The sequence below is a fragment of the Aquila chrysaetos genome, chromosome 12, assembly GCF_900496995.4.
Source record: "Aquila chrysaetos chrysaetos chromosome 12, bAquChr1.4, whole genome shotgun sequence".
Classification (NCBI taxonomy): Eukaryota; Metazoa; Chordata; class Aves; order Accipitriformes; family Accipitridae; genus Aquila; species Aquila chrysaetos.
The window spans coordinates 238,445-260,785 of NC_044015.1; the positions used below are offsets into that span (position 1 = coordinate 238,445).

At 64.8% G+C, this 22,341-nt stretch overlaps 1 protein-coding gene across 1 annotated transcript; it reads right to left on the minus strand.

Annotated features, from left to right (window-relative positions):
- Positions 1-741: 741 nt before the first annotated feature.
- LOC115348816 (transducin-like enhancer protein 1) lies at positions 742-14,584 on the minus strand. The gene is given in 22 exon segments (XM_030032121.1): positions 742-1,351; positions 1,605-1,681; positions 2,071-2,221; positions 2,304-2,451; positions 2,702-2,889; positions 2,891-2,950; positions 4,104-4,353; positions 4,663-4,739; positions 4,814-4,998; positions 5,111-5,240; positions 5,568-5,723; positions 6,012-6,056; positions 6,208-6,312; positions 6,692-6,708; positions 7,203-7,398; positions 8,067-8,141; positions 8,346-8,408; positions 11,774-11,818; positions 12,316-12,379; positions 13,078-13,226; positions 13,872-13,995; positions 14,543-14,584. Coding segments are annotated over 21 exon segments (2,313 nt in total). The 5' UTR covers positions 13,896-13,995; positions 14,543-14,584; the 3' UTR covers positions 742-1,243.
- Between the last annotated feature and the right edge of the window lie 7,757 nt (positions 14,585-22,341).

The window sequence follows — 22,341 nt, forward strand, 5'->3', positions numbered from 1 at the left end:
GCTGTGAAGTGTAGCTGGGGGGTCCAGGATAGGCCCCTGCCCTCCCATGGCCAGCAGCACCAGAGCAGCCTTTCCTACCATGGCAGAGCTGCTCCTGCCCGCCTGCCACAGCAGCCCCGGCTCAGGGCTGGATGCGGTGAGCTGCGTCTCGGGGCAGGAGTGCATCACAGCAGCCACACTGCAGCCAGCAGCACCCTGCTTCCCTGCCCCAGCTCTCGCCGTGGCCGCTGCTGGCGGGCTGTGCTCCAAGGCTCTCGGCAACAGCCCTGCTTCCCCCACAGCAGCTCTGGCAGGAAGCCAGACCGATAAGCCAGTGCCGACCGCTCACATCTCATTTCCTTCAAAAACCGCTTCCTCCAGCACCGGCTTCTGCCCCACACCCCACAGAGACACAGACTGCTCGAGGGACAGCACCGCACAGCAGCCGCCGCCATACATCCTAACCCTCGTGGTCGGCAGCGCTCCGGCCCCGGGATGCTCTCCACCATGCACGGGACCAACGCCGGGCTGAGCGAGGAGAGTGCCGGCAGTGCAGTCCTGCTGCCAGGCCCCACGGCCCTGCCTGCTGCAGAGAGCGGCAACAAACCTGCCCCAATGCACGAAAGGGAAAGGAGCGGTGAGCTGTGGCGGCCAAAGAGGATGATGCTACTGCCCCACCGGCCCTGGTCTCACCCATCCTCAGCTGGCTCCAGCCCACGGCCACAGAGCACCAAGGCTACTGCCCAGGACGAGGCCCAGTGGTGCTTTTTTGATTGATTTTATTATTAAATACATATTAAACGCCTAGGAGGCACAGAGGTAGATTAGGACAGAGCCCATCTTCCTCAGCCTGACCCAGAGACTTAACAGAAAAAAACAAACAAACCCCACAGCAAAAAGTTAAAACCAAAAAAACCTCAAAAAACCCAAACAAAAAACCTTAACAACGCCAGACCCTCCCCCCTCAACGCCCACAGTCCAGATTTAGAAACAAACCAACAAATAAAGAACAAAACAAGGAGAAAGTCCCCAGGAAATTCACTGCGAGCAGCAGCCGCCACGTCCCAGCCCAGCATGCCTGGCCGCGGTCCCAGGGCCACCTCCACCCCTCACCGCTCTCCTCCGGCTTGGATGCCCTGGCCACAGGCTGCACATTCTTTGGGAAGTCAGCAGCAGGGCAGGTAGAGTCCACCCGTCTGTCCACATGGACACGTGCCTGTCCACGTTGTGTGGGCCCTCCCTGCAGTTGGCACCTCTCTCGCTCTCAGTAAATGACCTCGTAAACCGTAGCTTTCTTGTCCCCTGAGCCAGTCACGATGAACTGGTCATCTGTGGAGACATCGCAGCTGAGGACGGAGGAGGTTTCCTTTGACTGGAGAGAGGAGGGCAGGGGGTAAGCACAAGAAGCAGCCCTAGAGCAAGGTCCCAGTCCCACCCCTTGGGACCTGGGGCCCTGAGCTGCGCCGGTGGGGGGGGCTGCAGGGACAGATTTGTTTACGGGGCTCATTACTGCTAAGATACATTTACAGCTGGGTTGTACTGGGCCATCCCAGCTCTGGGCAACCTCACCCAGAGGAACATCTCCCCCCCCGACCCCGATCACGAAGGCTACGTATGCCCCACACCTGGAAGATGCTGGCTCCATAGGGTGTCCGCCAGGCGTTCAGCAGGTTGTCCTTCCCCGTGCTCACGAACCACTTCCCTGTGGGAGGGACAAAAGGGACAAAGAGGAGCATCATGTCACCAAACCAGGCCCACCAGCTGTATTCCTGCAGCAAATTGTGCCCAGGTTGTGTAACACAAGGTGGCAACAAGAAAGCAACACCTCTGGCACTCGTTAGCCAAGGCACTGTTTTAAGGAACACAAAGGGGAGTCCTGTGACAACAGAGCTGAGAGTGCAGCCATGGGTGTTGCTCCAGGAGGGACAGACACCCCTTCTCTGAAGGATACCACTAGCATCCACACAGGACTGGGCTGGCTACTGGAGCCAGTGCTTGCCCCCACTGCAAAAAGCTCTGAGAGACACAGCTAGGAGAGGAGACTGCATCCACAAGGTTCCAGAGCCAGCAGGCTGGGACAGGCGTGCCTACCGCAGGAGGCGAATTTGAGGGAGAGGACGCAGCTCTCATGGAGGTGCAGCTGGTACTTGTCCGGTTTGCTGACATGCAGGATCTCCACGTTGCTGCTCTCCATGCCCACTGCCAGCCACTCTCCTGTTGGGCAGTACCCCAGGGAGAAGATCTGGGGAGAGAGACAGGGTCAGGCAGCGGCCCAGCAGGTCCCAGCCAGCCCCATGGTGCTCCCGGTCGGCCCCAGTCCCTACCTGGGAGCTGAAGTCATGCTGCTGCAGCTGACGCCCTTCCCGCAGGTCCCAGCACCGTACTGTGTTGTCCAGCCCCCCTGTCCACAGCTTGGTACCATCGTTAGAGATGTCGATGCAGCTGGCACCATCTGTGTGGCCTTGAAACTGCCTGGGAAAGAGGGGGACAGAGGGGGCGAGAGCACGGCCATCAGGGCTGCCAGCGCCGCCAGCACCTGCAGTGCAAAGCGTGGGTCGGAGCAGCACCCAGCAGCGAGGAGCAGATCCCTGCTGCAAGGACAGGGAATGTCCTATGGCCAGGGTTAAACCACGGGGAGGGGAGGCCCTGAAGGGGACCGCGGGGTCCCCGGCCTGACGAGCCCCAAGCAGCCCTGCCCACGCGCCGCCTGCCCCAGGCTCACCTGACCAGGGTCTGGTTCTGCAGGTCCCACACCACGATGTTGCCGTCGCTGCAGCAGGAGAAGCAGACTTTGGCGTCGGGGCTGATGGCCAGGGCATAGCAGGCGGGGGCAGAGGAGGTGAGCTCGGCCTTGATGCGGGGCGTTGGGGCTGCCAGGTCCCAGATGGAGAGGGTGCTGGCCTCCCCCCCCCACGATAAGGCTCCGGCCGTCAGGCAGCAGCTTGCAGGAGCGGATGTAGTTGTCGCGGTTCTAGGGTGCAGGAGGGAGGACCCCGTTAACCCCTTCCCCTCCAGACCTTCTGCACCCATCCCAGACTGCCTGGTCACCCTAGGGCCAGCAGCTTGTACTGAGGGTAGGAGCAGCAGCAGTGGGAGAGCAGGGCTGGGGCAGGGGTGGCTGTGCAGCCCACCCCGTCCCATGCCCAGAGCGGTTGCCCCAGCCAGCCCCCATAGGAGCCCCTCAGTTTGTTACTGCACTATGAACGGCCTCAGGGACACCCTCAACCCACAGCATCCCTGCCAGCAGCTGCCCGACAGACACGGCTGGTCCTGGAGGCAGGGAGGCAGCTCCAACAAGGCTGAAACAGCCCATGGCTCCGAGCACTAGAACACCATTTTTCCCTGCTCCCAAACTTCTGATGCAGCTTGAAATTATCATGACTCAGTCATTTCCTTGTTTGTGCATCTGTATCTTCAAGGTCAGCACCATCCAGGAATATTTGTCAGGCTGCCCAGGCCCCAAGCAAGTCGAGGGGAGGACTTGGGTTTGGGCTGTTCAAAGCAGGCACAGGGACTCCCAGTTCCAGCAGCCCGTTTAAAATAAACCTCAAAGAAAACAAGTTAAAAATACTCTCAGGTGATGGCTGTGCCTCCAGCTTGGCTCTGGTGAGTTGCTGTGGTCTGACAGTCCATTTCATTTATTTTCAAAAGAAATAGGAGTTCTCCCTCCAGCCAGACTCACACAAGCAAAAGCAGAAAGGACAGAGCTGAATTCGAGTGATGCTTCAAGCCCATGCAATTCTGGCCTGTATGAAGTATCTGGCCAGGAGGGGTTGACACTGGCAAAGACTTGTCTTAGGGTAGGTGCTGTCAAACAAAGCAGCGCCAAGGCATGGGGGTGTAAAAGCCCCCTAACAGCTTGGGATGCTCAGAACAGATGGGGCGGCACAGGAGAGCACACTGGCAGCACAGAGCCACCATCCCTCCCCAGCAGCCCCCCACTGCCCCCACTTAGAAATGCACATGGAGACTCTCCTCGGTGCACACCGTTGCTTTCAGAGGCCCCCTGCATCCCCAAGATCCGCAATGGAGACGCCAGACCCCCTCTGCACCACAGCACTGTGGCACAGTGCAGGGAAACAGGGAAAAAAACCGTGCCAGAGTGGCAGCACGCTCCTCCTTACCAAACAGTCCAGCTGAGCCACGGCCGTCTTGGTGCCTGGCTGCCCCACATCCCACACCTTCACGCAGCCCTTGCCCCCGGTGTAGACGTGTCGCGTCGAGTTGCTGATGGTGACGGCGCAGACCACCTCGCCGTGGGTCAGGGTGTGAAGCTGCCGAGCGTGGCGGGGGATGCCGGAGCCGATGAGGGCGTCGGGTGGGAAAGGCACCGGCTGCATCTGCCCGTCGGCACTGACGTGGAAGGAGTAGGCGCTGGAAGGGGACAGAGCAGTAAGAACCAGCTGAGGATCCTGCACGGAGAGCAGCCGGTGCTACGTCGGACCCAGTGTGCCTGACGCAGGCAGCACGGTTTGGAATCAGAGCCACGAGCAGAGCGGTGCCCAGTGAAGCCCGGCCAGGCACACGATAGCCTGCCGCTGCCCAGAAACGGGTGCCCCCCCCCCGGGCTGTGCTCCCCATCCCTGCTGGCCCTGGCCTGCCTGCACCCCCCAGCTTAAGCCCTGCAGAACACCTCGCCCCCTGCCCCCCATATAGCCCCCAGCCCAGCACGGCCCCACTTACGGTTTCCCCGAAGTCCCCACTTGCATGCCGGCTGCCAGCCCTGGGACGCGCATGTGGGGGTGCGGGTCGTAGCCCACCTGGAGGGGACAGCGGGTGAGAGCAGCTCGCGCCCCACGGCCCCCTCAGCCCTGCAGGGAAGAGGCTCACGCACCAGGGGGGAGCGCCCGTAGCTGCCGGCTCCCACGGCGGCCGCAGCCCCATTGAGCTGCGGGGACATGAGGTGGAGGCTGGCGTAGGCACCAGTCCCGGCCATGTCCCCGTTAACTGCGGGGTGCGCCATGCCAAAGGCAGCCGAGTAGGGGCTCTGCACTCCCAGCGGATTCCTCAGGCCCAGGGCTGCAGGGGGAGAGGCAGCGTGAAGAGATGGGGCCCAGGGTCCATCCTCGCGGGGGACCAGGGGACCAGTGCTCAGAGCCACCTGCCCGGGCCCTGGCAGGGCCAAGCTCACCCAGTGGGTCCACGGGGGCCTTGGCGGCGGCGGGGCGAAACTGCTGGGCACCGCTGGAGCCCGGGGCCGCGGTGTCACCCTGGGAGGTGGGTGTGCTGGACTTCAGGCTAGGCGTCCCTACCTTCTCCACCTGCCAGGAACAGAGCAGGGAGGTCTGACAGTTGCGCTACTGCCCTGCCGGGGGGTCTCCTCAGGTCCCCCCCGAGCGAGCTGGTCCATGTTCCTCACCCCTGATGACAGCCCAGCCCAGCCAGCGCTGCACGGTCTGGGGGATGGGACACGAGAGGGGATCTAATGGAGCAGGAGCCCTCCCTGTCCCCCCAGCACTGCCTTCACCCCATGGGTTTGGAGGCAGGCGGACCCACGTCCGGCAGCTCTGCCAGCCGAGCCCGGGCAGCAGGGACGCGAGCACAGCCCCCGAGCGAAGCACCCCAGCTGCCCCACGCTACTCACGTACCGTGGGTACATCCTTGCTCCGAGACGGGGATGTGCTGCTCGAGGAGGCCATGGAGGTCGGGCTGAGCGGTATGGCCTCCTTCCTGCCCAGTGGGACCTTCTCCACCCCATTCTCCCGGGACGAGTAGGAATGGACGCTGTGTGGGGAAGAGGGGTCCTGGAGGGGGAGGGAAATCAGCAGGCAGCAGAGCAGGCAGGAGTGCAAGGACGTCCCAGGCCATGGCGAGCCAGTGGCTCCAGAGAGGGCCAGGCTGGGACCCTGGATCCTGGGGCTCATCACTGCCATCAGTGAGGGCCGGTGAGCACGACTCAGGTCCCACTGCCTCCTCCCCATGCTGCCTGCCTCCTCCTGTAACAGCCTGTTAGCCCCCGACTCAGGCAGAGGGACAGGCAGCGCACACCAACCCCAGCCCCCTCCCAGTGCCCGGCACCCCGGTGCACTCACCTCATCCACCACCAAGTTGTCTTCACTTTTGTCTGCATCGCTGCCCTGAAACGCAGAGGACAGTTGGAGCCAACGGGGCTGAGGCTGCCCTCGCTCCTGCCTGGGAAGTGCCGCAGGCACAGGCAGCTCCACACATTGCCCTGCAAGAGGGGATGGGGATGCCCCGAGCCCCCGAGCCCCCCAGCCCCGGACTCACGTAGTCTGTAACAAAGTCCTTCTCCTCCACCTTCCTCTTCTTGCTGCTGCTCAGGTACTCGGAGATGGCTCGTGCCCGCTCCCCATTGGGCAGCGCCAGGGAGCTCTGGGGTAGGGGGGCACAGCATTAGGGGCTGCGAGCTGCTCTGCCTGGCCCCCAGGACAGGCAGCACAAACGCAGGGCTGCAGCTGGCTCTAGGGGCACCGAGGGCCCCAGTGCCGCCCCCCCCGTGCCACCAGTTCGGGCTTCAGCTCCTGCCAAAGGAGCAACGAGGGGGACGCTGCTTGGGGGAACGGTGCGGTTTGCCCACGTGACACGGGGAAGGGGTCCCCAGGGGAGAGCACCCACCCACACGGCTGTGCCAGCAGTGGGGCCTCGGCCGGGCAGCGGGATCTGTCCCCCGCACGGCTGCCCGCTCCCAGGGTCCCGGCCGGAGCCTGCGCAGCTGCAGGGAAACGGTGCAAGAGAAGGAAAAGGCACTTACGGGGCCGGGGTCTCGCTCTGTCGCCGTGGCAACGCGGAGGCACAGCAGCAGGAGGAGGGAAGGAGGGACACACTGTGCCACCGCTGAGAGCCCCCCGGGAAAGCCGCCCGCTCCTCCCGCAGGTGCTGGGGTGCTCGTGGCAGGGCCGGGCCAGTGCTACAGCAGCAGGGTGGTCCCGGGCCCCCACCAGGGACAACCCCCCCCAGCCCACCCCACTCCCCTCCCAGGTGGTGCTGCTCAGCGGGGTACATTCCCCACCCAAACCCCTCGCAGCTGGCAAGCCCCCCACTCCACCAGCCCAGCTGGGAGCCCCAAGGCACAGACAAGCTGCCCCCCACCCAGCCCTGGCCCCCACCCGCCCCTGGGAAGTGCCCAAGCGGGAAGGACATGGGGAGCAAGTGCAGCCCCGGGGCCCAGCATCACCCCTTCCCAGGCTTGCCTGCTGCCAGGAGGGTCACACCAGACCTGACCCCCCCACCCCGGCCCCTGTCTCCCGTCCCCCCACACTCACCCCTAGGCTCGGTGTCATGGACTCCTCGGTCATCTTTGGCGAGAAGCTGGGCCTGGGCCCCCAGTGCCCCTGAAAGCGCCAGCAGCCCCGAGGCGCTGCTGATGCCAGCGAGGCCGGTGGGCTGCATCCCGGAGGGGTGGGGGGTCAGCGGAATGGGAGGAGCGTGGTGTGAGAGGTGCTGGGTCTGGAGCTGGTGCTGGAGAGGAGCAGGAGGAGAGAGGAGAGCCAAAGAACCGCGTCAGGATGGCCGCTGGGTAGGCGGGGAGGGAAGAGGCTGTTCCTCCCCACCGGCAGCACTGGGTCAGCCAAGGGATGGATGGGGAGCTGGGTGAGGAGGGGCAGGGCACGCTCCCAGGGTGCCCCAGCCAAGCTGCTGGGGGCACCACGTCCCTCCCACCGCCTCCCCCCACCTCATGACAGGAGCTACTGGGACAGATGGGAGACCCTACGCATATCCATACCACTGTACTGCTGCGGTCTCGCGGGAATAACTGAGGTGTGGGAACAGTGGCGACCCCCACCCTCCGCCCGGGCCACAGGGCATCGGGACACAGTGACACGCAACAGCCATCACCCCCATACCCTGTTTTGACACCGCTGCAGCAGCAGCTGCACCTCCTCCAGCCCGAGTACTGCTGGCAGCCCCCCAAACAAGCCCGGCTTGCCCTCCTCCTCCCCCTGACTCAGCCACAGGAGGGCAAAGGCACTAGGGGCAGGGGGCTGCAGCCGACCCCCCCTGTGCTCGGGGCAGGACAGGTCTCCAGCCCAGGGGACGGTGGGAGCACGGGAGGCACCATTGCCTGCGGGAGCCCAGCCCCCCCAGCCAGGGGGTGGCGGGAAGGGGTGGGCAGAGGGTTGACGTACCCCGATCGCCGCGTTCAGGTCGGTCATAGTCACCTGCTTCGCACGCTCCACGGCCTGGACCACCTGCTGCTGGTGCTGCAGGGAGAGAAGAGCACGTAAGCACCGGGCAATGCCTCCGCCGACTCCTGCGGCAGTCTCATTTCGTCAGGGGATGGGGCGAAGCCAGCCCCCCCAGCCCAGCCCAAAGCACAGGGCCTGAGTCCCCCAGCAGGGACACTCATGTGTCCCAAAGGAGCTCTGCACACCCAGTCAGAGGTGAGGGTCCGAGTGCTCACCCACCTCCTGAGACAGGAATGGGATGAGCTGGGCGCAGATCACGTTGAGCCGCTTCGCAATCTCCGTCTGGCAGCAGAAGAGACGCAGTGCCTGTCAGGGCAAGGGGCAGAGCTGCCCCCACGCTGAGCAGCCCTGGCACCACGGGAGACCCCTCCCACCAAGGGCACTCCCCAGGCGGGCAGATGCCCCCTCCCCATCGCACCCAAGCAGCCACAGGGTGCCAGCACTTGGCCCCAAGAGCTGCTGCTCAGCACCAAGGACCAGAAACACCCCAGGGGGGAACAGGAAAGCGCTCCTTCCCAACGCCACCCCTCCAAAAACACGAGCCCAGCATCCTCCATCCCCACCCTGAGAGCCCCGGGACGGCTCCCACCTCCTCCCTGCCAGGGACATGGAGCCCCACGGCCCATGCCACCAAGGGCCATCGCCAAGCAAGCCCCCAGCCCCGCAGGTCAGGGCCCCGGCCTCGGCAGGCTCCCCTCCACACTCCGCGCAAGCCTCCTGCCAGCACCACGACTGCTAATTGCCGCTCTCCCGGCCCGCAGGAAGCCCTGGAGAGGTGCTCTCTTACAGCTGCTGTTTTTCTGCAACACTTGAGTGCCACAGGCAATCAGGAGCACAGAGCGGGGGAGCGGCACAGGGAGGGAGAGCGGTGGTGTGCTGTGCCTGCCGAGCCGTGCTCCCACCGCACACTACAGCCAGGGCAGGGCCCTCGCCAGCCCCATGCTGCACGTCCCGGGCTGGGGGCGAGCACAGACATGGGGTCATCCCCGGCCCCACAGACACATCCCTGGAGAGAACCCCCAGGGTCTAGGGGGTCAGGCCCCTGCCCCGAGTACCAGTGGGTGACAGCCAGGAGAGCAGACACTGCTTAAAGCAACAGCAGAGACGCCCACACTGCTCTCCATCGCACAGAGCCGGGGATTCCACCCCAGCACCGGGGAGGGGGCAGAGATCAGCAGCTCTCCCTTTAGGCGGGGGATGCCCCAGGCACAGGGGCTCCAGGTAAGGTGCTGTCCCAAGCTTCCAGGAGCTCCCTGCCCATGCTGGTGGGGAGGATGAAAACATTACGGAGCCAGCACGGGGCTAAGAGGAGGGGGTTGAACACAGACCTTCTTGTCAGCCCCAGGAGGAGACCAGAGGCTGAAGGGCCCCAACAGCCAGGGGTGGAGCTGACACCAGATCTCCCCACCAGGACCTTGGGCAAGTCTCCTGTCCCTGGCTGGCGCAGGCGCCGCGGTGCCAGGACGAGGGGCCACAGCGCTGCCAGGCCGGTGGGGAGACACAGACCCAGTTACTGGCCCCATGCTGCCCTTCAGAGCGGCCACTGTCCTGTTTTTGCCAGACCCACAGAGAGCAGAAACAATCCAGCACCCGCCCTCGCTTCCCCTTCCGAGGGAGGAAAAAAGAGAAAGAAAAGAAAGAAAGGCGGGGGGAGCAAGGAGATTTGGCAGCAGGCAGTTCTGGGAAGGATTTAGCTGTCTCCCGGGGCCGGCAGTGATGGATTCTCTTCCCTAATGCACTGATGGGCAGCAGCTCCTTGGGGAGAGCTGCCTCCAATTCACTCGCACTCGTTAATGTGCAATTTACTGGCACTTTAACGCTCTCAGCATGAAAAATGATCATGCTGTTTGCAGCCCCCCCAGCCACCAGCACCGTCACCTCCCCTCTGGCTCGCGGTGAGCAAGTCCAAGGCCAGGCAGATTCAGGGAGGCGGTTTTATAAAAAGCTACAGGCCCCTTCCATGCCAAAAACAAAACAACAATAAAAAATTAACATCTCCTGCTCATTCCTGTCTTGAGCCTCCCCTGCCGAGCCTGTGGCTGCCTGGAGAGCTGCACCATCACAGCTAGCCCCCCAGCCCCCAGCCCCATTTCCCTCCTAACAAACCCAGGCAGGGTAAAACCACCCTGCGCCTCGGCCCTTGCTGGTGCCAGCACTGCCAATGCCAGCACCATGGGAGCCGGGTGCCTGGGGAGCCTCTGGGGGATGCTGGGCTGGGCACAGCGGGGACGGAGGCAGCACCGCACCACAGCACTACCCTGCCTTCACCAGCGGTGATGGCGCAAGTGCTTCCTCGGGGGTCCCAGGGCAGCCGAGAGCACGCAGGACCCCTGCCCATGCCCACAAGCAGCACCAGATTTGGGGGAAGGGGAGGAGAGACGGTGACCCGATCTCCCCACGGCGGTGATAACCCGCAGCTCCCATGCAGGCGGTTCCCATTTTTCACACAATGGCCGCTGGCTGTCAGAGCAGACTTACGGGCCCTTGTTAAAAGTGCAGACAGCTCGCTGGCGGGCAGCCAGCGGCACCTGGGACTGGCAGAAAACACGAGCCTGCGAGGGCCAGGGGAGAACCGGCAACCAGATGAGAGGAGCACACACTCGGAGGGGGTGCTGGGCCGGGCAGACCCTCAGCATCGCCCCTCGCAAGGGCGGCTTCACGCCTCCTTCTCAGCCAGCTTTGCGCAGCGGGGATGGCGGCACAGGGCAGGGTGCGCGTGGGAAACAAGGAGAGCCGCAGAAACACCCACCCGGTGGGTGCAAAGCCGGCGAGATTGGCTGTCAGCCTGCCCTGGGCCAGGGGCCGGCACCCCCACGCTGGCCGCCCGAGCCGGCTCCCGCGCAACAGTTGGTGGCGGCGGCGTGCGGGGTGGGAAGGAAGGAGGCCGTGGCTGCAGCACGCCTCACCAGGCTCCTCCGCAGCCTCTTTAAAAATAGATGAGAAGAAACCTTCTGTCTCAGAGCAGCTGGTGACCCGGAGCGCGGCGCAGCGGGAGGAAGGGAGGGAGGGAGGGAGGATGGGGAGGCAGCGAGGGGGGATGTGCAGCCCCGAGCCCTCGGGGAGCCCACCCTGCACCCACGCCCCAGCCCCCTGCTTCCCACCTCAGGATGCTCCTCAGCCCCGGCCCCCAGGCAAGCTGCCCCCAAGGGCCAGCTGGCACTGGACAGCTGCCAAGACAGCGAGGCAGAGCTCGTCACCCTGCCCATCACCCGGCCGTGACGCCGCAGCACCCCTTGCCCCGCAGGAGCCGGTCTCCTCCACAATGGTCCCCAGGTGGCCACTCACAACTGTTGTGAGCAGCCATGCAAGCACAAGTCCTCCACCGCTGCTCTCTTCCCACCGCAACAAGCGCATCGCGACACAGCCAGGAACGCGCACCCTGAACCCAGCGAGCAAATGGCAGCTCACGCTGGAGTGCACACGCGTGTGCAGAGAGCTGAGGAGACAGTCCAAGGCCATGACGCAGAGTGGCGCAGAGCTCCCAAAGCACACAGAAGGGAGCACAGCCCCCACAAGCACAGCCTTCCCTGGGCTACGGCAGGGAGTGACTTCCCACGCTTTCCGTGGGAAGGGATGACCCCGATGGGCCCAGATGGCAAGGCAGGGACGGGGAGCAGGGACATCGCTCCCATCCCACACAGACTCACCTGTTTGTGCATCTCGATGTTCAGGCCGTAGGACATCTCGTAGTACTGCGAGGGAGAGAAGGCAGCATCAGCACGGCTGGGGAGCCCAGGGGGACTCACAACCAGAAAGTCCTCTCCGGCGCTGGTGTGCAGGGTCAGCCTGGCCACAAACGCCCATGCTGTGGCCAGGCCAGGAGGAGAACATGGTCCCCAGCAACTCTCCCGGGAGCAGAGGTCTCTCTGGCACACGGCCGCAGCCCACAAAACGGACATGGTCCTCCTGGGGCTCCCGCTCGCTGCCCGCGAGAAAGGAGACAACCCGCATGGGAGCAGCTTCGCCACCACCCCGCCACCATGCGCTCTGGCAGCAAGCCCTGCTCAAACACCACAGCTTGTTTTGGGGGAAAAAACAGACAATAACTGCCACAGGAACTAGGTCTCAGGGCCTGGCCGCACAACCCAAACGCGAGGGGAAGCCAAACCATCCCAGGGCTGCGTGTCCTTTGATGGTTCAGAGGAGACACCCCCCACCGCACTCCTCCTTTCAGGTGGAGCTCACTAACCATGACATAATGACGCTGGATTTCTGTTTTTTCTGTTGCCAGTTTTTCACATTCTAACTTCAAGCTGTAAAAATAAAGAGAAGAAAGAGAGAGGAAGGGAGGGAGAGGGAGACACCCCCTGGTCCCCCACAGGCAAGATCTCCCAGGCTGGACAGAGCACAAGCCCTCCCAGTGCACTGCGTGCTTCAGCCTCCTGCTCTCAGATTCAATCCCATCTCCCAGCAGAAGCCAAGAAAACCACCTGAAAGAGGGTGGGAAGGGGCTGACAAAGAAGAGATGGACAGCAAAGGGATCCAGGCATCAGGGAGCAATCTGCATGGAGTTTTAACCCCCTCCCCAGCATCTGCTTCCCAAATGGAGCGAGCTGCAAAGCCGAGCTGCATTTCAAACCTTGCTCTGCCCAGCACTGTGCGGGGAAGGGGAGGTGATCCTGGCCAGCAGCAGGGCGGATCAGAGGGACTCCAGGTCTGCTAAGTGACGGCTCCAGCTCAGCCCAGAAGCCGGGCCCTGGAAGCCAGCATCCTCATCCTGGGGCTTTTGGCAGGAAGAGGCCGAGTTTCCCCCTCAAACAGTGTCATTTCAAGCTACCAAGGTGGTGCTTGGCACAGCCGTCTTCCAGATGGACCAGTGCCCGCAGCAGCATGGGACGGCACTTCCCGCCAGCCCACACTGATGCCCAGCACCGAGGGGAAGCCTGCCTCTCACCAGCACCAGTTAAGTGCCCAGCGCCTTGCTGGCACGCGAGCCCTGGCAGCTTCTCACCTGTGGTATTGGTTCTGCAGGAACTGGAATTCCTCCTTGATACGGTCCAAGGTCTCCGGGTAAGTCAGCTTGAGGGACTGGGGGGTGCTGGGGATGGCACTGGCAGCGACAGCAGCTCCCGAGGCAGCGGAGGGTGCCTGGAGATGGGCCTAGGCAGAGGAGGGGACCCCCGGGGTCACCACTGCTGGCCCAGTGAGGCTCACAAGTCCCCCAAGGGTTGTCCTGCACCCGCAGAAGAGGCTATGGGCATGTCTGGGAGAGCAGCACATGGAGGAGGTGGCAGAAAGAGTTATTATTGCAGAGGAAACTGGTTACAGCCAAGCACCAAGGGCAATCGTTCTCCACCTTTCCAGCATCAGTTCAGCCACTGAGCCAGAAGAGGAGGATTAACAACCACGGGTGGCACAGAGTGTGCAAGCCTGTGCGGGCAGAGAGTGCAACCCTCCGGCCCTCCCGCCCAGCCCTAGAGCTCTGTCCTCGCCCACTCATCACCGGTCCCACAGTCACACCCCGACTGCGATCCAGCTTCCAGCGTGTCGGAAAACCCAAATCCCCGCAGCTCTGGGGCTCAGCATCAGTTTGGGAAGCACCACACCACTGCTCCCGAGCGCATTATGTGCCGTCCCCGCAACTTTCCAGGCCGAGGCCAACACGTCCCACCCCCGCGGGGCGAGGCAGGCCCAGAGTCGGGTTTGGGGGCGCAGGCCCGTACCAAGGGCCAGGCCAGCACGGCTGCCGCAGCACCACGTGCTCGCCCATGGCCCAGAGGGGACGAGGCCGAGCCGTGGGCTCACCGGGGGCCGGTTCTGCGGGAACATCTTTGGCACCGGACAGGCCCAGGATCCCTCTCGCCGCTCCGGGCCCCACCGCAGGCTCAGGCCGGGGGCCTGAGGACGCTTCCCAGCTCCGGATGAGGCCCTGGGAGAGAGACGGAGAGTCACGGCCCGGCACTTCCCGCTCACGCAGCCGGCCGGGGCGCGGGGCCCTGCGGGAGCCGCAGCGGAGCAGGGCAGAGCCCGGGGGCCCGGCCCCTCCTGCAGCTCCCCCGCGGCCGCCGGGACCGCCGCACCGCGCCCCGGCCGAGCCGCTCCGCATCCCCGCGGGGACCGAGGGGCCCCGGGACTCCTTCCGGGGGCTGCGGGACCCGCCCGCCGCAGGACACCCCCACCCCACCCCCGCCGGCTCCCCGCCCCCAGCGCGGGCTCCGCCGCCCCCGGCCCCGCCGCGGGCACGGCCCAGGCCCGCGCCCCCCCGGCGCCGCGCAGACAATGGCCCCGCCGCCGCCGCCCGCAGCAGGTACGGCCGCGGGGAGGGACCGGCCTCGCCGCCGCCGCCCCAGCCCCGAGCGGGGCCGGACCCCGCCCGGCGGGAGTCCCGGAGCGGGCCCTGACCGGCGCGGCAGAGACCGAACCGAACCGGACCGGACCGGCGCGGGCGGGACGGGACGGGACGGGACTGGACTCACCGCGCTGCTGGCTCCGGCTCCGGCTCCGGGCGCACGCCCCTGCGGCGGGGCGGGCCGGGCCGGGCCGAGCCGAGCTGCACCGAGCCGAGCCGAGCCGAGCCGAGCCGAGCCGGCGCCCCCTCCCCGCCCGCCCCGCCCGCCGCGGCAGCCGCTCTGCGGAGCGCGATCAATGAACGAGCGCCAGCGCCAGCTCCACGTGGGGCCTGGCCCGTGCGGGCAATCGCCCCGGCCGCCAGCCAATAGGAGCGCGGCGGGAGCGGCCCGCCCCCACGTGGGGCGCGCGGAGCTGCCTTCCCATTGGCCAACCGGGCCGGCCGCCGCGGAAGGTGTCAATCTGGGGAAGGCCAGGCAGCCAAAGACGAGGCGGCGCGGGCGGGGGAGCGCCGATTAACCCGTGCGGTGCCGGGCGGGCACGGGGGGGGGCACCGAGAGGGCGGCCACGGCGGGGGCTGCCCCCAGTCCGCCCCCCGCGGGCCCGGCCCCGCTGCCGGTGCGCGGGACCCCCGGCCGGCGGGGCACGGCCCCTTCCCAGCCCGGCGGCGGGGACCTCCCCCCCCCGCCCGGCACCGCAGCTTCGCCCGCAGAACGGAGCGGCGGGGTTTGCACCCAAGGCCCTGCGCCCCCCGCCCCGCCACCGCCCCTTCCCGCTCAGGCAGCGCTCTGGTTTTGGGGCTTTTTTTCTAATACACACTAAACACAAGAAGTCGTTGCCCGCCCCCACTCTTTTTTTTTTTTTTTAATCAAGAAAAGACAAGACACGAAACCAGGAAGCCTCCCCCGGGGCTGCCGGTCTCGCTCACCGAGAATTCCCTGCGGCATGTGATGGCGGGGAGCGGCAGCATCCCTCTCCCCCGAGAGCTCAGGGTGCTGGCCCGGGAAGGGCTCCTGGGTTCGGCCCTCTCCCCCGGCCCCGCAACCCCCGCTCCCGCTCAGGGACCCCCACGCATCCCCCCCCGCCCGCCAGCAAAGGGCCGGCATCTGCCTGGCCCAGAGGAGGGTCTGCCAGCACCCACCCCGGCCCCCGCTCCCCGCCATCGCCCGCCATCGCCCACCCCGGCAGCCCCGCGGGACGCTGGTCCGGGAGGCCCGTCGCCCTTGGGAAAACTCGAGCACGGGCGGATACTTGAGCTGGGGAAAGGGACCCCCACGTTGCCAGCCCGCTCGCCCTACACCAGCCCCAGTGCCCCCCGCCCAGTGCTGCCCACCCTCCTCCCCAGAATCCCCCGTGTTTCCAGCCGGCGGGCTGGGGACCGTACAACCCACTGTTTTTTTTCTCGTGGGTTTTCTGGTGGTTTTCTCCTTTCAGTGACATCGTTTGTTGTTCGACATTTTCTGCTGCCTGCAGGTCAATCCGGGCTTACGCAGAGCAGGAAATAAAACATTTGAAGAGCAGCAGCTGTGAGGGGTCGGCTTCTCCTCCTGTTTAACCTTAATCCACGAACAGGCCCAGCCCCTTTCCTCCCCACCAGAGCTCCGTCCTCTTGGCCCCATCGCCCTTCGGGAAGGCAGCAATGCCATCGGCCCGTGGGACAGACCCATCCTGACACCAGAGCACGCAGCCACAGGCTTTCCAGGATGATCAAAGTGACTCCTCTGAGCAGAAAGCAAAGCAAACCCAGACACTTCCCCAGCCCCTTTTCCTTTGCCCAGATGGTGTTTTTCCAGAGAGACATCAGCCCGGGACATCCTGCAGAGTTAAAATTTGTTGTTGAATGCACCCCTTAAATTACCTAAGTGTGGCATCTGCACAGCCTTCCTGCGCCCAAGGGCGACCGCGTTTAAGGGCTCATGTCTGCAGATTGCCTAGAGCAGGGACAGCACAAGGCTCTGCATTTGCAACAGGAGGGGAAAAATCCAACAGAAAGCAAATTATCCCAAAATGTATACACAGAGACACAGCCACACACACAAACACACGCGTGCACAAGTCAGGAAACAAACAGGGTGATGGGGAGGAGAAGCAACAACCAAAATGTTCAAGTTTCATCTGATTTTCATGTTTGGTTTATTTTGCAGCCATTTTGCATCTCTGGGATCCCAGACCCCCGTCCGGCTGAGATGGGGCTGGGGAGGTGGGTTTGAACTTGGCTTTGCCTCTGCTCTCCATCACCATCGCACCAGAGCGCGTGGCCGCTCACGCCAGTTCCTAACGCACTGCTGGCAGGGTACACAGCGGGGGGGGGGGGGGGGGGGGGGGGGGGGGGGGGGAACCAGAGCCGTCCTCGGGGATGACAACTCGCCTCCAGGCCCTGGTAGAACAATAATAATAACCTCAACAAAACCACTGAAAGAGAGCATGACTGCACAATGGCCACCCTGCATGTGCCCAGAGGGCTCAGGAGTCCCAGAGCGATGGGCTATGCTGTCCCTCAGGCTGTGAGCAGCGTTTTCCAGCCATGAGCCAGGTCCTACTGGCTTTACAGAGCTGGGGACCACCCCCAGTCCCCCCCGGGAAGCCCAGCCCGCCCATTTCACCCCATCTGTCCTCCAGCAGTCCCAGCATTTTCTGAGAGCAGCTGTGGTCTCAGATGGGAGATCTCCCACTACCCAGCTCTGCCAAGGGGAGCCAGGGAGGGAGGACCCCCCCCCCCCCCTTCTCTGGAGTTGGAAAGGGCTGGGGATGCCCCCACCCTTGCTGCACCCACTCTTGGCCCCACACCAGCGACCTGTGGGGTTTGTGCTCTGTGGATGGGAGGGGGGCTGGGGAGGGAGAGCAGCAGAAGAGCAGTCTCCCAGCCTTTATTATATTTTAAAATGTAATAACAGCACCATGTCTATTTTTGTAGACAGAACAGATCATTTCTGGAAAAGGGCCATAAATCTCAAAGGGAGGGGAAATAATTTGGCCAAGGTCATGTTAAGGCAGCAAGAGTGTAAAAGGGAAAAATATTAAAATAACAAAAAAAAAGTAGTTGAGAGATGGACCGACACACCATCTCTGCCCCAAGTCCCCTCCCCAGCCTGGGAACCCCGTCCCCTCTGCCCTGCCACTTCCCAGCTTCACCCCATGGGGCTGAGATGGGTGCGAGGGGCTGGCTGGCTGAGAGAGGCCAAAGGAGCAGAAGAAAAGAGGGACCCCAACGAGCAGCCCCCGGCAGGATCCCAGTGCCCTCACTCTCAGGCAGCCCCTTCTTTCAGCCCTCTCGAGTCCCTCTCCCCTGGCTACAGCAGACCCCACATGCTGTGCCATGCTCAGGGACCCCTCAGGTGTGCTGGGGTGTGGGACTGGGGACAGGCTTGTGCCCCTGCGTACTGGGGGGATGATGTGCTCGAGGCGGCACTGGGCTGTCACAGGGGGAACTGGGGTCCCCCCTGGCTGCACCATTCCCCAAGGCAAGGGCATGATGGTGGCAGAGTTGGGCTAATGCCATTCCAGCACAGATGAAGAAGGCAAGGAAGGCAATGAAGCCGCCAGCAGATCCCCCTGCCCTGCCGCTGTGGTGTCTCTTCTCCTCGCTCACTCCCAGCCGGGCAGTGGCAGCCCCTCTAGTCTGGCCTGGGCGCGGGTGCCGGGGTTCTGACAGCACTATCCATCACTGCTGGCTGCCCATGCAGTTCATCATGGGCAGAGGCAGAGCAGTCAGGGCAGGGCCAGACCTGCTCGTGTCGTGTGGGTCAGTTCTTGTCCAGCAGCCAGCTCTCACGCAGCAGCTCCGAGAGGCAGAGACATGCTGGCAGCAGGGTGATCCCTGCCATAATGGAGAGGGACCTGCAGCCTCCGGTGGCCTCGCAGTGCACCTCCGGTTTGGTGGGAATGTCATGGTAGGAGCGGGAAAGGAAAGGACCCCAGGAATACCCACCTCATCCACTGTCGCACGGCTCAGGCCTTCCCCTGAGCAAGAGCCAGGGCGGGTGGGGAATGGCCAGCCATCCCGCGGCAGGGCTGGCGCTCGGCAGCCCTGCGCTTCCACAGAGCACGTCCCTGGCAACGCCGCATCTCCACACGGCTCCTGGCAAGCAGTAGAAAACAAACTGCTGCTCGTACCCTCTGGCTGCTTCTCCAGGCTTGGCTGCCAGCTCCTCCATGCCAGAGCGGCTCTAGCGGGGCTGGGGTTATGTGGTGGGGAGGGCTCCCGGCAGTGCCTGCTGCCCCAGCCGCTTGCTCTGCCGAGGGGCATCCCCAGCCAGCTCCAACCCCTGTGCCAGGGCCAAGAGCAGGGTGACCCTGCATGCTCCAGCAGGACAGGGCACCGGCTTGGGACAGGCTCTTGCCTGGCTGCTCTAGTGAGAAAGAGGCATCATTTACCAGCCTCCCATGGGAGGGCTTTCCCCTCCTGTTTCCTCCTTCTTTTGCTATTTAATTTCTTCTCTAGCCCCCTCCTTCCCTTACTCAGTGAGATCAAAGGAGTCTTTGTGGCACATTTCATAGGAATTGTCGATTAAAGGGTGTGGGGGGAGGTGGCACTGACGGGATCAGAGGAGAAGGGGAAGGAGAAGGAGGAGAAGAAGGAGAAGGGGAAGGAGAGGAAGGGGAAGGAGGAGAAGAAGGAGCAGGAGAAGAAGGAGGAGGAGGAGAAGGAAAAGGAGGAGGAGGAGGAGGATTCGAGGCTGGAGGGAGCACCCGGCCTCCGCGCAAGGTGCCGGCAGGACGGCCCGGGCCGGGCAGGGCGCGGAGGGCGCGGGGGGACACCGGGGCGGGGGCGGCGGCCCTGCGGTGCTGCCGGGGGCTCCCCCGGCCGCGCCCCCCGGGGGGCCGACAGCCCCGGGCCTCCCCAGCCCCGCGCCGGGGCCGCGCCAGCGGAGAGCCCGGGAGAGGAGCGGGCTCCGCGGGCACCGGCGGCTCCGGGGCTCAGCGGCGGCCGGGGCTGCGGAAGGGCCGGGGCTGCCCCGCGCGTCCCGGCCCCGCTCCAGCGGCTCCGCCGGGCTCTTGCTGCCCTCTGCCGCCGGCCGCCGCGCCCCGGCGCCGAGCACGGCCGCGGCCGCCGCACCCCGCCGTTCCCAGCCGGCGTCCGCTCCGCAGAGCCGCGTCCGGCAGCCCGGGCCCGGGACCCGGGCGTGGGGCAGGACGGGGCGCTGGCTGCCCGGCGGCGGGGCGGGACGGTGCCCGCTCCCGGCCGGCCGGGACTCCCGGGGGAACGCAAGGGCTGGTGCCAGGGGCAGGGGCCGCCCGGGGAGCCCGGCCCGGGCACCCGCCCCTCGCTCGCAACCGCTCTGGGCCCCCCGCAGCCCCCCGACTGCCATGCTAGGCAGCACCGCCACCTCCCGGGGCCGCGGCCTGGGGGTCCTGGCCCGGACGCCCCGGCTTTGCCCTCGCCACGCGGAGGAGAAGAGGCCCACGCGGCGTGGCAGCCCCCCCCCCCGCGCCGCTTCCCGGGGGCTGCGCTCGGGCGGGGGGGGGGGGGGCTGCACATCGACATCCCCCCCGAAGGTGCGACCTGCTGCGCCCGCAGGCATTGCCGCCCCCCCCCCCTCAGCATGGTCCCTGAGAGGGGCCACCTAGCCCCCCCAGCCGCAGGCTCATCTGGTGGCAGCTTCCCCCTGTGGCCGCTGGCCAGGGAAGGGGATGTTTAGGGGATGAGTAACATCCTTCCTGGCAAGGCCTCTGCCCGCTCCTGGAAGCGTGCTGCGGGCACCGGGAAGCTCAGCCCCTTGGCCTGCCTCTTGCCCCAATCAGCTGGGGAAAGAAGCCAAGAGCAGGAGGCAATGTGGGGATGGGGCCAGGGCAAACGAACCCAGATGAAGCCCGCTGAATCGGCAGGAGGAGTCCCAGGTGCCAGGGAGAGGAGAGGGAGGATGCTGCGTGGCAAGGCAGGAGGCAGCCAGGAGGCACAGGTTGGGGGAGGCAGCCCAGGGCCCCCTCCGGAGCGGGGCTGGAAGCCAGAGCCTGGCTGAGCGCTGCCAGAAGCAGCTTATTTTGGAAAAGAGGCGTCTTGGCTGAGCGCTTGGTGCGTGGAGCTGCTGACGCTGGGGAACAGGACGGCTCTCAGAGAGCAGGTCCCAGCCATGCCTTGCGGGCCAACGCTGCTTGGCTTCAGCCTGTCACTGAATCTGCCACAGCACAACCAGGACTGGATCCCTAACTCCTGAGTCACCCACTGCAAAGGGGTTTGGACACCCCAGCCACAAGCTGGCACAACGCCCAGGGCCACAACTCGCCCTGAATGCGAAAGGAGCTGCCTGGGATCCACCAAGCAGGATGCACAGAGCTCTTGCCAGCTCTGACCCATGGGGCTTGGTACAACCTCAAGCCTCGAATGGGGAAAGTGAGGCACACACAAGCTGGTGGGGGGCACTTTACCCCACCACTAGACCCTGCTCCCCCACCCTCAGCTCCCAAGAGCAGTACCAGCCCCACTATGCCAGCAGCGCAGCAAGCCTGGCCCAGACACTCCCACTGCTCAGATCAGGGGACTCGAGGCAGCCCCCTCGCAGGCAGCGGGGGTCTGGCCCAGAGCTGGAGCAGTGCTGGCAGCAGGCCACAGCATTCAGCCATGTCCAGGGCTAGTGACGGCGGGAGGGATTGCAAACTTTGCAACAGAAACTGGACCTGCTTCACCTTCCCCAGTGTCCTGCTGGCATCCACAGGGCCGAGGAGCTGGCATACAGGCAGCTCCCTGCCAGCATCCCCTGTCCTTCCAGAGAGGGGCTGGGGAGCACACATGGGGCAGGGGCTGGCTGCAGCTCACAGCCCCTCGCTGTGTCCAGACACGGCGCAGGAGCTCCCTCCAACTGCAGGTGACTCATGGCTTCGCATGACATGAATTGGGTCAGGTCTCAGCCCCTTTCCCGCACAAGGGCACAGCTGTGAGCAGGCAACATCGTCCGCCTGGGGAAGGAGCAGCCGAGCTCCCTGCAGCGCACCAGGCTGCCCTGCCCTTTGGAGCCACACACTAGAGTATTGTGGCCCAGCTGGTTTTTCCAGAGATGCATCCAAGGGGCGAAATCAGATCTCAAGGGAAGGGAGCAGGCACGTTCCTGGCTGCACAAAGGAGCTGTCGAGGCAATGCCAGGAACTGGGGCAGCTTCTGGGCACCACAGCCCGGGCAGAGGAAAACCAAGCAGACAAGCTCCCAAACCTGGGCTGTGCCTTGCCGCCCCTAACTCCAGAAGCTGCTCCTCCTTTACAGACTTTTGTTTGCAAACCCTGCGGCAGAGGCACCTTGCCCTGGCACTTCCCGCCAGCTTTGTTTTACGCTATCAGATCTTAAACAACCAGCCTGGAAGGCTGGGACAGGGGGAAGGACCCTGCTGGGGGACCAGGCAAGGGCTTGTGGGAGGAAAGCTCTCAAAGGAAAACAGAAAAGCAGCATGTGGCAAGGGAGTTCCCTCCGCACAGGGAAGGTATTTTTGGTCAGGGCTTGTCTAGACTGGAGTAACCCACACTGCGTAAGCACATCAACACCACGCAAGCCCGGGGCATGCGGGGCCTGCTGTTCCCGGCCAGGACAGATCAGGCTGCACTGACCAAGGGTGAGCAAGAGGCTCTGGAGGCAGAGCTGATGCCAGCACTGGGGTGACCCCGGGTGCTCTTGGGCCCTGTCCCCCCAGGTCTTGGTACCCTGCAGAGCCCGGGATGTGCCTGGGTAGAGGGACCTTACAGCACCCAGGACTCTGGGGGTCCAGCCGGGGTTCCCTGTGCCACGTCAGCAGCTCTGCCCACCTCCGGCAAGCTGCAGGCAGGACCCAAGTGGCCCTGAGCACTGCAGGCAGAGCTAGGACACCCCCATCTTGACCCGGACCCCAGAACTGGGCAGGGCTGTTGCTGACACCGTGGGCGACATGGAGGAGCAGACACAGCCCTGGCTGACCCTTGAGCCTGGTCCAGCCTGGCCCTGCCAGGGCACTGCCTCCCAGTGCCC